Source organism: Lontra canadensis, unplaced genomic scaffold (genome assembly GCF_010015895.1).
Source record: "Lontra canadensis isolate GAN:19392208 unplaced genomic scaffold, GSC_riverotter_1.0 scaffold3, whole genome shotgun sequence".
Taxonomy (NCBI): Eukaryota; Metazoa; Chordata; class Mammalia; order Carnivora; family Mustelidae; genus Lontra; species Lontra canadensis.
Genome location: NW_022630997.1, coordinates 17,208,448 through 17,224,258, shown reverse-complemented (window position 1 = coordinate 17,224,258; position 15,811 = coordinate 17,208,448). Strand labels below are relative to the sequence as shown.

Genomic DNA, 15,811 nt, shown 5'->3' with positions numbered 1-15,811 from the left:
CCCCGCGGCTTCATTAAGGGCCTCCGCCAGCTCCGCGTCTCACCTGCTGCAGCGCCCCTCGCGCTCCGCCAGGGACCCGCTCCTGGCGGTGATGAAGAGGCCCATTAGCCGCTTCTACCTTTAGGGCGGACTGGGCCGTTCTCCCCACTTCCCAATTAGGACATTAGAAACCGTCAACCAAGATTAATAGTTGCCCGGCTCCGGGGCAGGGAGAGGAGCCCAGATACCGCAGCAGCGCCGCACGCTCAGCTCGGGCCAACTTGGTGAGCGCCGGACGTACCACCTGCCGCCGCCATTCCCCCCTCCGCGCCCCCCCTCCGCCTTCTTTCCCTCTTCCCCTGGGCTACCCTGGAACTCTCTCAGGTGAGCCCCACAATAGGGTCGGGAGTGTTAGAGACCCGAACCCTGTGCTCTGCGTGGTCTCCGCGCTGGGCGCGCTCCAAGGCAAGGCGAGTTGGGGAGGAAGGTGCGCCCTCTCCAGGAGACTCTCCCAGCTTTCCCAAAGACTCGATCCGAGGACTTTGGATCTTAAATGATGGACGGATTATTGCTTTCTCAGAGAGGCTTCCTTGACCCTCTCTTCCCCGAGTCGATTCCTCCTCATTCTCGCTCATTGCTCCGTCATATTTTTCAGAATACGTACTGTATGTGTGTTCCTGCCTTTATTTGTGGTTATATCATGGATATCTGTCACCCTCACTTGGCTGTGGGCTCCAGAGAAAAGGGACCATCGTTTTGCTCACCATGGGCACTGGAGCAAGTTCAGTTATTGTCTGTTGAATGAGTTAGTGGGCAACAGGCGATCCCCGTGTTTTTACTGAAACATCTGGTTCCTGTGCAAGCTCCCTTTGCTCCCTTCTTAAACAGCCTCATATCACCTGCACTCTTCCTTCCCACTTATATCGCAATGGTAACTTATTAATTATTTCCATGATTATCTGTTCAATGTCTTCTTCCCCTTAAGGGCATAAGCTCCTGGGGGCAGGCAAGGGCTGGGCACTGGGCTGGCTGCACCCCTGGGGCCTGCCAGCCTAAGCTCAACACTTTGACAGATTGTTGTGTCTGAGGGCACAGAAGCTTTAGAGCTCTTCCAACCCTATTCTTGTAAGGACTCTGTGGCCTAAACAGGCAAGTGACTTGCCTCTAACTAGCTAGAAGCAAAACTAGGATGAAAACAGCTTTTCTAAAACGCCATGATTTTTCTCCAAAGGTCACATGATCTGGGACCCTGGGGAAGCCCCTTCTGAACTCGAGGTTTCTAGGACTTGCGGGCCTTGGGGGCTGTCCAAGGTATCTCCTCCTTTGGAGATGGTGGTGATCCAGAGCTAGGTTCCACCCCCCCCCCTTGCAGGGTAAGGAGTTTGGGGCCCAGGGATACCCTAAACACTGTGCCCACAGAGGCAAATACTTGCGGTTAAGTTTCAACTTTATTTCATCTTCCATGGATGTAAAAACTAGGGGACTCCCCTCTACCACCCTAGAGAGATGTGAACTATCTTTGGTCTCGCGCCCCCTCACCCACCGTAGCATCAGGGTAAAATAATGCTTTAGAAGAAGAAAATGAAAGGAACCTCAGAGGAAGTGCTAAGACACAGACAGTGGGGACCTGAGATCCTCCTTCACCTGTCACAACCCGCCCCCCCCCCCCGTCACTTCTCTAAAGGTGGGACCTAGTGGGAGGGCCCCAGACTGGGTTTGGGGATAGGGGTAAGATCGATACTTCAGTGGGTTTTGATGACCGCAGGCTTTCACCTTGCAGATAATGGGGTGAGCGGCGGTAAACTCTCACCGACAGAGCGGGCTCCCCCGGCCTTAATGAGATAATCAATACTTGTTCTCGGCTTAATTTCCATCTAATTGCTCTTTAACGACGCCGGATAATGGGCCGCCTCCTGTGAGGAGAGAGCTGGCTGGGAATCCGACCCGCCTCGGACTCCCGCCCCTCCTCCCCCGGGCGGGGTGCCCTCGCGCAGGTGGGCTGGGGGCGCCCCGGGCTGCCGGGGCGGGGCTGGAGCTCCCTCCACCCGCCTCCTCGCCCCGCGCCACCACCTGCCTGCGGTGCTCTCGGCCCCCCGCAGGGGGCGCTCCAGGCCTTAGCTGCGGGATCGCCTGCAGCGCGCGGGGTTCTGAGTTCGCGCGGTTCACCTGACTGAGCCACGGAACCGCGCGGTGCCCTCGCCCGCTGACCGCGCCTGGTCCCTCCCCCCTGCTACCTACCCCGCCAGGTAAGTCGCGGCTCAGCCCACGCGCCGAGGTGAAGGGCTTCGGAGCTAGTCCTTTCCTCCCGGTCCTTCTCACGACCCTGCACTGCAGGAGGTTGGTGGCCCAGAGGCTTTAGGTAAATTGCTGCACCTAAGAAAGGCTTCAATCCTATTTCCCCCTGTGAGGTAGCTGGGCTGCCTCCTGCGAAGGAACCTGCTTGGTTACCACAGATCACTCAGACTAGGAGGGGAGAGGGGCAGGAAGGAGGACAGCACGGGTGGGACCCCTCAGCCCCATAGCTCCGAGGCTCACATCGCCACCCCCCCCCAGCTTAGACACCCTCACAACCCCTCACCCCAAGCACCCACAGCCGGGAGAGCTTCTGCCAACAGCAGCGGCTGCGGTGTGAGCCATAAGCTCTCTCACCCTCCACCTGCCTGTCTCAGCGCTGGAGCATCTGGAAGTTCTCCCCAAGGCCTCTCAAGGGTCCTGTCCTCCCGGGAGACTGACGTGCCTCCCTCGCCCAACCCCAGCTCATCTCTCTTGTCTTCTCTTGATACTCACCGTGAATCCCTTTGACCTCAGGGGCCCAGATGCTATAACCCAGGGTATGCAGCATCACCTCCCGCCTCCGGGATTTTGGCTCACTGGGCACACGCTCACCTGCATCTCTAGGGCCTGGCTCGGCATGCGGGGCATTTACAGTCATAAACAGCCCGCTGCAGTTCCACCTCCAGGTGTCCTGAAGTTAGGCTGACAAAGAGAACGGTGATAGTGTCGCGTTAGCGTGATGGCTAGAATCATGCCTGGGACCTAGGCAGCCCCAGGTTCAAGTCTTGACTCTGTTGCTTTCTGGTCAGTGTGACAGTGGGCAAACTTACTGACAGGTCTGAACCTTGATGTTCTTAATTAAACACTAAAGTTAATAATCCTACCTTGCAAGGCTTTGTAGGTCTGAAACAAGCTCCTGTGTGTAAATTGCCAGCTACAGCGCCTGGCACATGGGAACCTTTGGTTAAGTGGTCCCTGTTGCTGTTTTGTTGTGAACGAGAACCAAAGAACCATCTGGTTCAAGGATCAGAACTGCAAAGCCTCTGGGGCAGGCAGGAGTCTTAAATGAGGGAAGTTGGTTCTGTCATCAGGAATGTGGGGAACGGGAGAGGCCAGCCGCAGGGAAAACAGCAGCCAGTGATTATCTTCAATGGTTGCTGGATGGAACAAATTCCCCAGCTTTTCTTTCTTTCTTTCTTTCCTCCTTCCTTCCTTCCTTCCTTCCTTCCTTTCTTTCTTTCTTTCTTTCTTTCTTTCTTTCTTTCTTTCTTTCTTTCTTTCTTTCTTTCTATGGCAGCACCAACAGCTTGATATTAGCTCTGACTTTTCTTACTCCAGGCTCCTATTAAGAGCAGCTGGGAGTTCTCCCCTTACCCCCTTGCTTCTCTGAACATCCTGGCCTGAAGACTCTGACCTCCAAATTCTGGATTTCTATATAAAAACCCTCACTACAGAAATATTGGCAATTAGATAAAAACTCCAAAACACTGTGCCAAATACAACATGTCTGAAGGCTGCATTCACCCTCGTTTCTCAGAAGAAACTGAGGTTCAGATGGGTCGCAGCTGCTGGCAAAGCTGACTGGAAGCCTGGATTCGAAGTCAAAGTAAGAACTTCCGTGAGGCTCTTGCTACCCTGTGGGGCCTTTTCAGCGGCACCCACTGCAGAGGCGGCCAGGATTAGCCCCGGGCAGCTCCTGAGGCACAGGACCTGGGTCCTAACAGTCTTCACTTGTGTGAGAAACCCGAATTCTTTAAAAAATGTTGTAGAGGGCAGTGTGACATTAAGTCAAGTCTTGGGACCCTGAAGATACCAACTTTGCTTAAAGATCTATTTTCTACACATTTCTTGAGCCCAACTTCAGTGTGATTCTACTTAAAAAATTACCCACTTTGGGGCACCTGGGTGGCTCAGTGGGTTAAAGCTTCTGCCTTCAGCTCAGGTCATGATCCCAGGGTCCTGGGATCGAGCCCCACGTTGGGCTCTCTGCTTGGCGGGGAGCTTGCTTCTCCCTCTCTCTCTCTGCCTGCCTCTCTGCCTACTTGTTATCTCTCTCTCTGTCAAATTAAAAAAAAAAAAATTCCCCACTTTAGTCTCTCTCAATGGGGACAGATCCAGCAGGAGACTTGCTAGGCACAGTTCTCCTGATTGTTACCTCTTGGTACCTCTCTTCCTGTACCTTACTGTTGGGGAAAAGGGTAGAAAATGCACAAAGGCATCTGGGGGTTCATATGCCTGAGCATTTTGACATGTGAGGCTTAAGGGCTTTTTTTTGTTTTTAAGATTTTATTTATTTGTTTGTCAGAGAGAAAGAGCACAAGCTGGGGGAGCAACAGGCAGAGGGAGAAGCAGTTTCCCCACCCAGCAAGGAGACCGATGTGACTCGATCCCAGGACCCAGGATTCATGACCTGAGCCAGAGGCAGATGTTTAATCGACTGAGCCACCCAGGCGTCCCAGCTTATGGGCTTCTGAACATGCTCAGAGGTTCATGCTGAGCCTCGTGTTTGTTTGTTTGTTTGTTTGTTTAAGATTTTATTTATTTGACATAGAGAGAGAGATCACAGATAGGCAAAGCGGCAAGCAGAGAGAGATGGGGGAAGCAGGCTCCCCACTGAGCAGAGAGCCTGATTCGGGACTCGATCCCAGGACCCTAAGATCATGACCTGAGCCGAAGGCAGAGGCTTAACCCACTGAGCCACCCAGGTGCCCCTCATGTTTGTTCTTTATAGCCTTTTCTTTCCTCTTTTGCTTAAAAATTTTATTTATTTGAGAGAGAGCCCACACATGGGAGAACATGAGCCAGGTGGGGGAGGGGCGGAGGCAGAGGGAGAAGCAGACTCCCCGCCTAGCAGGGAGCCCACGGGGCTCAATCCCAGGCCTGGATCCTGGGATCCTGACCTGAGCTGAAGGCAAACACACAACTGGCTGAGCCACCAGGCGCCCCAGCCTATTCTAACATGTTTGTTCAGTTAGTGCTGAGTTGCCCACACTGACCAGAGAGGACAGCTGTTCTCTGGTCAGGATTATCCTCACCATATTTTGATGCTTGCCTAGGGCCCAAGTTTCTATATGTGGTGTGGTTCTTTAAAAGCTGAGTAGTTCCTGGTGCCTGGGTGGCTCAGTGGGCTGAAGCCTCTGCCTTCGGCTCGCGTCATGATCTCGGGGTCCTGGGATCGAGCCCCGCATTGGGCTCCCTGCTCAGCGGGGAGCCTGCTTCCTCCTCTCTCTGCCTGCCTCTCTGCCTACTTGTGATCTCTGTCAAATAAATAAATAAAATCTTAAAAAAAAAAAAAAAGCTGAGTAGCTCCTGCCTAATAGTGCTCTTTGTCTTACCTCAACCCTTGAGAAAACATCCCACCATTTCTTCCTTGGAGTTCTAAGCATACGTTTTCCAGATTCTTCCTTGGTTTCAGGGAAATAGCCAGTTCAGAGGGATCTTGGATGTTAACCTCTTGCGAACTCCTCACAGAAGCCATTACTGAACTGTTGTACCCTAAAAGCAAAGGTTGAGAGTGGGATGTGAGCAAGGATACTGTCACAAACACATGTAGTTTGGAATCCGAGACCTTTTCCTGGTCATAGGGTCTTGATGGGGCTCCCAGACAGATGGCCTTTCCAGGAGCTGTCTTAGTTTTGGTTCCTCAGAAAGCACATCCTGAGACAAGGATTGAGTATAAGATGTTTATTTGGGGGGCGCCTGAGTGGCTCAGTGGGTTAAAACCTCTGCCTTGGGCTCGGGTCGTGTTCTCAGAGTCCTGGGATCGAGCCCCGTGTCGGGCTCTCTGCTCAGTGGGGAGCCTGTTTCCCTTCCTCTCTCTCTGCCTGCCTCTCTGCCTACTTGTGATCTCTGGCAAATAAATAATTAAATAAATAAATCTTTAAAAAAAAAAAAAGATGTTTATTTGGGAACCCTCCCAGAAAAATGAGGGAGAACGAGGGAGACAGAAGGGAGGGAAAGGAGGAAAAACAAAGAGTGCATCAGGGAGCGAGTTACCACTGAGGGTAACCGGGGCTCAATCCCACTGAGCCACCTTGAAGACCGGACAGAACACACCTCAGAATTATGCCACTGGAAGGAAAGGAAGCAGAGGTATTTATCCTTCAACTCCTGGCCCTCATCGGATGTGGCTTGCTTTTGAGTAAACTCGGGCATTTTTAGCATGCCCTGCTACCCAAGCTCACTCTAGGGGCCAGAGGCCTCCCTCAGGCAGAGGGACCCATGAGCTTGTACAGGAACCGTCTGCAGGTAAGCTTTGGTGTGGCCAAGGGTAAATGGCTGGGGCATTGACTGTGTCTGCTACAGGGGGAGACTCATGCTCCAGGATGGCCAGGCCTTGGCCATGACATTAATTCTTGTCGAGCATATCACTCAAGCAGAGTCAATAAAATGTTACCCTGTGATTTGATATATTGATTTTTTTTTCTGGAAGCCATAAGTATATGCAGGCAGAACTGTTTATGGCCTTCTTCCCTGGCGGCTTGGAAGAAAATATTAGAAGTGGATTCATCAGTTTCAACATACTGGTGTGACTTTCAGGAGAGAAGTCTAGGGCAGAGATGGAAATCTGGGAATCATCTGGACATAAACAATCATGGTAGAAGGAAGGAGGAATCACTGTAGAGATGCCAACAGAAAGCTATCTCATTGGCCTCGCTTACAGAAAATTGTCTTCAAGTAAAAAGTAAGGCGAGACTGAAGAGCCTGCCACTTCGGAGAACATCACTTGTCAACACCAGATCATTCCTTCTGAGTGTGCCATAATGAACAGTGGACCTCAACCAGTGACCCTGGAGCTTGAGCCTTGCCCACAGCTGCCCCAACAGGTAGATGTAGACCATGAAAATGTGTATTTAGCTTTCCTGACAGCTAACCTCCTTTCCCTTCAATGACATTTTCCTTAAAGATTTTATTTTTTAGGGGCACCTGGGTGGCTCAGTGGGTTAAGCCTCTGCCTTCGGCTCAGGTCATGATCCCAGGGTCCTGGGATCGAGCCCCGCATCGGGCTCTCTGCTCTGCAGGAAGCCTGCCTCCACCTGTCTCTCTGCCTGCCTCTCTGCCTACTTGTGATCTCTGTCTGTCAAATAAATAAATAAAATCTTAAAAAAAAAAGATTTTATTTTTTAAGTAATCTCTACGTCCAATGTGGAGTTCAAACAACCCTGAGAGCTGCACACTCCACTGACTGAGCCAACCAGGCGCCCCTCCCTTCAATGACTTTTGATAGTAATTTAAAAAGCAAGTTATTGGCACCTGGGTGGTTCAGTTGGTTGAGCATTCAGCTGGTGATTTTGGCTCAGGTCATGACCTCAGGGTGGTGGGATCAAGCCCCATACTGGGCTCAGCGGTAAGTCTGCTTGAGATTCTCTCTCTCCCTCTCCTTCTGCCTCTTTGTCCCACCCGCCCACCCACCCCCAAAATAAATAATCTGTTTAAAAAAATAGTACTGTAGCAATGTCCATGTCTCGGTTCTGATAATCATACTATGGTTACATAAAATGTTATTACTGGGGTATGATGGGTAAAGGGTACGTGGGAATTTTCTGTGCTATTTTTGGAACTTCTAGGCAAATGTTAAATTATTTCAAAATAAAGTAAAAAAAAAAATCCAGGAAAAAATCCTTGTGGACTGGCCATCTTAGAATCTTAAGCTCTAAAATATTTACTTAATGGCTAAAATTTAAAAGACTGACAATACCAAGTGTTGGCAAGGATGTGGCACAGTGGGAGCTCTCATTAATTGCTGGGGACTGTGTGCCTTGATAGAGTCACTTTGGAAAAATGGTTTGGTAATAACTACTAATGTTGAACGCATGTATATCACAGGATGCAGTAATTCCATTCCTAGATGTATTGCAATTTACATAGGCGTCAAAATCAGGTAAAATTAAAATGTGGAGTTAGAAATCATTGTCTAGCAGGGAAAAGATGGATTAGTGGTTGTGATGGGACATGATGGGGGTTTCTAGAAGTTAACAATGTTCTATTTCTTGATCCGGATGGTGATCACATGAGTATTTATTTTGTAATAATTAATTAAACTATATCTCTATACATATTTTTCACTTTGACAAAGTTCACCTATAGTAGGTATCAACAAGCTATTCCATCTTAATTATCTATGTTGAGCCTTTTTTGACTTAAGTGATTCTAATGTTCACAGGAAGCATAATACCTCTGTATCCATCTCTAATGGGTCAGTTTGGATCATTTCATTTCTGCTTCTTCATCAAAATTGCAACCCCACTATTTTCACCAGCTGTGTCAAAACAGTGTTCATGAAGTAACAGGTTAGAATGTGGGGTTCTCCCAAGTAATTTCTTAAAAGATTTTATTTATTTATTTATTTATTTGACAGAGAGAGAGAGTGCACACACAGGGGGAGCAGCAGGCAGAGTGGGAGGGAGAAGCAGGCTCCCTGCTCTATGGGGAACCCAATGAAGGGCTCGATCCTAGGACCCTGGGATCATGACCTGGGCCTGAGCCACCCAGGGGCCCCCTTCCCAAGTAATTTCTTACAAGATACACTCTGATCCTTTACACCTTGTTTCATCTTATGCTGTTCATCTGTATAAGACCCATTTCATTCTGTCATTATACTTAACAATTATTTCATGGGTGAGTGGCTGAAAGAAAATGAAGATATGATAGCCTGTGAAGTATAGGCTATGATTCACAGTGGAAAGCAAACTACATTCTAGATGTCATTCTCTCTCCAGTCCAGGCATCTACAGTCAAGGGTGGGGAGGAGAAAGAGGCAGGACTATCTGTTCTTCAAGAAATTTTAACTTCACTCTCCTCATCTGAATCTAGTCTCTCTCATCTAGATGCAAAGATGGGGCCACCTGGCTCCTCTCCTTGTAGTACTCACATTATCTAAACTAGAGAATCCTTTTCTTGTGGCCCAACAGTTTTGCATGACCCAAACTGAGCCAACATTTTCAAAGTATGGATATGCTGTAATTGTATGGGAATAGGTGTACTGAATGTGTTTTGCAACAGTCTGAATGGGTAGTGTCAGATAATGGGGATCTGGGAACATATCTAGACTTTCAAATTGTCTTCTGTAAAAAAATCCCTTCTAAAAATATTCTTACAATATGTGGTGTTTTGACATATTTAAAAAATGTTTTTACAATATGTGCAATAAATCTTTACTTAATAAAAGCAGATCTGGGGGCACCTGGGTGGCTCAGTGGGTTAAGCCTCTGTCTTTGGCCCAGGTCATGATCTCAGGGTCCTGGGATCAAGCCCCGCATCAGGCTCTCTGCCCAGCAGGGGGCCTGCTTCCCCGTCTCTCTCTGCCTACTTATGATCTCTCTCTCTCTGTGTCGAATAAGTAAATAAAAACTTTAAAAAATTAAAAATAAAATAAAAAATAAAAGCAGATCTGTATAAGTCCACATCTTCGGTGCCTACTGTGTGCACGGTCCTGTTATTGTCACCAACATCAAGCCCACCAGAGGGCGCTCGTTCCCCGTCTATCTAGCCTTCAATCAGAGACTCAGAAAATCCAAATTAAACTTGACTTTCACACACAGGAGGTTTTTCCTATTTAATCCACACAAATATTTACCGAGAATTTACTGTGCTTCCAGGTGCAGGGCTATGTGCACAGGATACAGTGAAGAATTAGGCATGATTCCTAATACCAAACACTTAGAAAGCAGCTAAGACTCCAAAGTAAACAACCGGGTACAATTAAGGAGGGTAAGTGAAGAGTTTCTAGGTCTAGGGAGTTATTTGTCTTTTAAGATTTTATTTACTTATGTGACAGAGAGAGACACCGAGAGAGGGAACACAAGCAGGGGGAGTGGAAGAGGGAGAAGCAGGTTCCCCAGCGAGCAGGGAGCCCAACAATGGGTCTTGATCCTCCTGGATGGTGACCTGAGCCGAAGGCTGATGCTTAAGGACTGAGCCACCCAGGCGCCCCTGAGTCTGTTGTTTAAATACTGGCTCCAAGTCTTAGAAGCCGGTAACAATTCATTTTGAGATCCCCAACGGCTTCCGCTGGGTACACTGAGAGTGATCTTCATCCTCAAGGCATTTTGTAATTCAGAGCCACAGACCAGCTTGAGCGTCTCCATTAAGTCAGCTCCGCAATTTCATGTCCCTTCCTACCCCCTCCCTCGTTTTATTTTGCGGGGCTTCCTGCAGTTCTCTTACAGTCCACTTCTGCTCTAGGTCAACAGTTCCAGTTGGACCCAGGGCCTAAGACAAGGGATTACCCACAACGATCCCCAACCGGGGGCTCCGCCCACTCTTTTTTCCGGTTTGAAACCCGCGGGCCTTTCCTGCTTTGAATTCCTAGACTTCCTGTTCTGATTCTCGCGACAGTTTTGAGGCATCGCGTGAAGTGTGCTGCCTGTCCTGCTGGAGTTTTGGAGATGGGGGTACTGTTTTTCTGCTTTCGCCCACCTCGTCAGTGCCCCACCCCCACCCGGCCAGGAGTGACGTGCATTCGGCTAGGGAACCCCTAAGTGAAAGGGTTTGGCCGAGTTCAGGTCCGGAGGGAGAGTCCTGGGCTGCATCCGGGAGTTTTGACCCTGCAGGCCTCCAATACGCATGCGGAGCCGATCCCCCTGGGTGGTGTGGAGGCCGTCGCCCGCCTTGAACTTCGGGGCTGATCAGGAGGCCCAGGCCGCTAGGCCGGGGGCCAGGTTCTTCTGGGATGAGTAAATACCGTCTAAATACCGTCACCTCCCCGACTGCAAAGCTCAGTTTCAGCTCCCTGCAAAACTGGACTGCAGCGCGGCTTCTGTAAGCCGCTTGGGGCAGGCTAGGGCGGGGCCTGGCAGACCCCGGGTAAGGCGGGCGGGCCTCCAGGAACGCTTTCCTCCCCACCCCCAGCCCAGAGTGCCACGGTGGCACTGGTGGCGGCCGTGAGACCGAACGCCTCCAGCCTTGGCGGCCTTGCAAATGTAACCTGTAATCCCGACCCGGAGCGAGGTCCGCGCGGGAGGCGCCCCGCCCACCTCTCCCTGAGGCTGCTGGTCAGCTGGGACCTCTATAATCAGTCGCGCTGAAGCACCTGCCGGATGTGGGGAGGGAGGAGGAGACCAGTTGTGGGGTGGCGGATGGAAGCGCCAAGTCTCTGGTCTGCGCCTTGGTAGGGAAGCTGGATGGGCAAGCCTGCAATAGCCCCCGGGAAGCCAGCCCTGGGCTTCGGGGCTACTATGTTGGTTGGCCCTGCCCTCCAGGAGCGCGCGACTTGGCATCAGAGCTCCTACTGCCTCCCTATTATGCAGCTGCTCTGGCAGACCCCAGGGACTGTAAAGTCCGATGGGACAAGCCCTCGACCTTCACTCAACCCTTCCAGCCTCCCAGCCACCACCATATCCCTTACTCCCAACCCCCACCCCACCCTACCCCTTGTCTTCTCCCAGCTTCGGTGTCCGGTTACGGGCTCCTCACTTCTCACTGTGACTTTGGCCCAGCTAGGGGAAGTGGCCCAGGAGGGTCCCTTGAGGCTGCATGAAATTGGCAGCTTCAGAACTGGAGGGAGGGGGTTGAGTGCGACGTCGAGAGGCGGGGAGAGGGGCGGAGGAGGTGCTCTCTGAGTCCAAGTCCGTGGGCTCTCTCAGAGATCCTCAAGCCGGAGCAGAGGTGGCTGGCAGGCCCAGCGGATTGTTGGCCTCTGCTTTCTTTCCACCGCCTGCTTTTTCCCACCGGAGACAGGGCTGTTCTGAAGGGCTTAGTCCTGGACACTAGGTGAGCGCTCTGGGCCCAGGGGCATTATTTCTTCCCCATTCCCACCCTTATTAACAACTCCTTAGTTCTGGGGCCATCAATTTTCATCCTCCTCTAGGGCAGGAAGCTTCAGAGCTGGATGGTCTGTGGTGCTGCCGCTGGGGTGTGTGTGTGTGTGTGTGTGTGTGTGTGTGCGCGCGCGCGCGCGCGCACGCGCGCACTGCTGGTTGAGCTTTATTACCCGTTCTTCTCACCTCTCCCCAACCCCAGAAACAGTGTAGTCAATCACTGGATGGCTCCTAGAGAGTCACCAGGCATCTGTGTGGAGGGTCTGCTGGACGCCAAGGCAGCAGGGGAGGGGGCAGTGTGCTTGGGTCAAACTTTGGTACAATGAACAGTGAGGTCGCTTCTGACCTCCTGACCTGGCTTCCCTCCCTGGCAGGGTGCCACGAACGCGCTGATGCCCGGAGTGCTCGCAGGGCTTCCAGCTAACCATGCCGCAGCAGCCCGCAGCTGCCACGGCGCCGCCCTCGCTGCTCCTGCTGCTGCCGCTGCTGCTGCTCCTGCTACGGACGCCGCCCCCGACAGGCGCACGGCCGTCCCCAGGACCCGATTACCTACGGCGCGGCTGGCTGCGGCTGCTGGCGGAGGGCGAGGGCTGCGCTCCCTGTCGGCCAGAAGAGTGCGCCGAGCCGCGGGGTTGCCTGGCTGGCCGGGTGCAAGACGTGTGCGGCTGCTGCTGGGAATGCGCCAACCTCGAGGGCCAGCTCTGCGACCTGGACCCCAGCGCCCACTTCTACGGGCGCTGCGGCGAGCAGCTTGAGTGCCGGTTGGACGAGGGCGGCGACCTGAGCCGCGGAGAGGTGCCGGAGCCTCTGTGTGCCTGCCGCTCTCAGCGCCCGCTCTGCGGGTCGGACGGCCGCACCTACGCGCAGATCTGCCGCCTGCAGGAGGCGGCCCGCGCTCGACCTGACGCCAACCTCACGCTGGCGCACCCGGGGCCCTGCGAATCCGGTACGCACGGCCCGCGGGCCCTACCCCCGGCACTTGGGGCACTCCAGGCACTCGAGGCATTGCTCCCCGACCTGCTACTGAATTGATCTCTGGCCAGCGGAGAGAAAAAGTTGAGGCCGGGGAGTCCTCGAGTCCAGTGTAAGCCCGCTCTTGCCGCTGGTCCGCAGAGACCAGCACCTTCAGGGGCCGAGCTCTGTCCGCACGCTGTGTGCCCCTCTGAGGCGCGTGGAAGCCCCAGACCCGGCCGGCAGGGACCCACCCTCAGAGGGAGCAGGCACAGAGCCAATGACTGGTCTCAAAACCGAGAGAGCGAAGACTCCCAGTCTGCCCAGACTGCTGGGGCCCAGGCAGCGAGACTTGGGTTCCAGAGAGATGCAATCGGGTTTCTTTTGGGCGGATTCCGATTTCGTAGAGCAAGCTGTTCGCCCAGTCTCCCCACCTCCCTTCGGTTTCTTCTGTGCCTTAGGATTCGTGAAGGAGGGGGCTCTTCCAGCTCCTCCCTCCTACCCCCGGGAAATGGGGGCCATTCAGGCCTCAGGTTTCCTTTGGCAGCGGTAGTCACTTTCACTTCCTGAGCCCCTTTGAAGGATCTGGCCTGGCTGGGGCTGCCAGGAAAACAAACACCGGCGGGGTCCCAAGACTTTACCCCATAACTGCAGGCTTTCTGCCCGCTGCCCAGATCTGGTTTCAGGTTCTCTGCCTTTCCCACGTGGGATTCCCCCCCCCCTCGCCTCCTTCCCTGGTCCCAGGGTGTGTGTGGGGGGCGGGAAGGGCTGTTCCTGGGGTCTTTGGCAACTGGATCTGGTTAGGAAGGGGGGGTAGAGGGAGGTGTTGGTTATAAGTAGGGCAGGATAGGGGCCTCTAGGGTGGAATGAGGACAGGGGAGAGATCAGGAATGGAGTGTGGCTGCTGAGCTGCGGCATCCTGTCTGCTCGTACCTCACCATTTCGGAGTTTATACCTTGCGTGTACCTGTACCTACATTTACATGTACCCGTGTGTACTGATCAAGTCACGTGTATGGGTGTGTATTTACCTCTGTGTTGACTGTCTTCCCCCACAAACACATCCATGATGGTTCATGCACGGCCTGCTTCTGGGGTCAGATGTGCCCATTCTCAGGCCTCCCATCTCCATCCCCAGAGCCCCAGATCGTGTTGCATCCGTATGACGTTTGGAACGTGACGGGGCAGGATGTGATCTTTGGCTGCGAGGTGTTTGCCTACCCCATGGCATCCATCGAGTGGAGGAAGGACGGCTTGGACGTTCAGCTCCCCGGGGATGACCCCCACATCTCAGTGCAGGTAGGAGAGGGAGTCGAGGCCTCCTCTGGGCAGACCAGGGTCCTCCTAGAAGGACCCTGCTGACCCCCGCCTCTGGCACCAGTTCAGGGGTGGACCCCAGAGGTTTGAGGTCACAGGCTGGCTGCAGATCCAGGCTGTGCGTCCCAGCGACGGAGGTGTCTACCGCTGCCTGGCCCGCAACGCCCTGGGCCAGGTCGAGGCTCCAGCTAGCCTGACAGTGCTCACGCCAGGTAAGGGTGAGCCCTGGGCTCTGGGGGCTGGGGGCGGGTTGGTGCTGGTGGTGGATCGAGGCCCTTGAATGTGTGTCTGTGTGCCTATGCGCATGTGGGTTCAGAGGCAAGTATGGCTTCACTGACAGCCCCTCTTTCCTCTTCTCTCCTTTGCCCACATGTGTGTGCAGACCAGCTGAACTCCACAGGCATCCCCCATGTGCCATCCGTGCCTCTGATTCCTGGGGAGGAGGCTGCGAGTGAAGAGGGCGAGGATTACTACTAGGGCTGCAGCCCCGGGCTGTGGGGGTGCGTGAGTGGGGAGAGTGCTCATCCCTGCTCTTGAAAAGACCTGGAAGGGGGAGCAGGGCCCTTTCATTGCTTTGGTGCCCTTAATAGGGGGAACACGGTGGTGGTTAAGTAGGGAGACAAAAGTTGGCAGAGGGCAGGGAGAGAGGCAGACGCTAGGGGAAGTGGGAAGCAAAGAGGCCTATGGAGGAGGTGCCCTGGCCAGGACAGCCTCCAGCATAGACCAACCAGGCAGAAGACAGCAGCTGCCTCCTGGTCGCTAGGCTGGGAGGGAGTATCAGGGAAGGGGGTTGCAGAGGAAACACAAAGAGGCAGCCGGGATCCTCCACTTCTTCCTGACAACCTTCCCTCCAGCCCTCTTCAGCCAGTCTTCTGAACTACCCTTTGTCACAGCTCCTACTGTTATTTTTCTAGTCCCTAACCTTGGCCTAGCCTCAGTTTTCCCTTCCTCAAAACTCACCTTCTAGAAATTTCTCCCCTCACCTAAGTTCTAATTGCACTTACTAACAGCAGTCCTCTTTGCTGTTGGCCATCTGTGGTCTGGAAAAGCATAATGGAGCACGGTTTAGGCCAGTGCATTAAGATGGGCATTTGGTCATGTCTAACTTCTGTCCTTCTGGAAAATTCGAGGCCAGGACCATATCTTATACCACTCTGTATTGGACACTGCCTAGCACAGGACTAGGCACAGTAGGCATGCAATAAAGATTTATGAACAAACTGAGACACAGATGCACAGGTGTTTCGTGCAGGTGTGCACATGAAGACCACATTTCCCTGGGAGGCTTCCCATGGTAGTAGGACACTGGCTTCTAGAAGCTGCTCCCTAGGCATGTGCCTGCGGGATGTAGAGAGGGAGCTTGGGGCGGCAGGTAGAGGGGGGTGCTGCCCTGCCCTCTAGGGAGCAAGTCTGAAGACACTTGCTTGGAGGGAGGCTGTTCTCCCCATCTCTCCACTGGGGCTGGCCTGCCCCTGCAGGTGGGGAACCAGGTCCATGTGGGTAGGGCCCCAGGGTAAAAGCACAAACTGGATG

The 15,811-nt window shown here is 53.1% G+C and overlaps 1 protein-coding gene across 2 annotated transcripts; it reads left to right on the top strand.

Moving 5' to 3' along the window:
* Positions 1 to 10,895: 10,895 nt before the first annotated feature.
* KAZALD1 (Kazal type serine peptidase inhibitor domain 1) lies at positions 10,896 to 15,502 on the top strand. 2 transcript variants are annotated; one of them, XM_032882045.1, is made up of 6 exons: positions 10,896 to 11,058; positions 11,840 to 11,964; positions 12,386 to 12,957; positions 14,100 to 14,260; positions 14,343 to 14,490; positions 14,661 to 15,502. In XM_032882045.1, exons 3-6 carry the CDS (start codon positions 12,438 to 12,440, stop codon positions 14,753 to 14,755), a joined length of 924 nt encoding a protein of 307 aa, XP_032737936.1. In that variant the 5' UTR covers positions 10,896 to 11,058; positions 11,840 to 11,964; positions 12,386 to 12,437; the 3' UTR covers positions 14,756 to 15,502. The 2 variants fall into 2 exon arrangements, with proteins under 2 accessions (XP_032737936.1, XP_032737928.1); XM_032882037.1 differs by lacking the exon at positions 10,896 to 11,058 and having other exon boundaries at positions 11,448 to 11,964.
* The last annotated feature ends 309 nt before the right edge of the window (positions 15,503 to 15,811 follow it).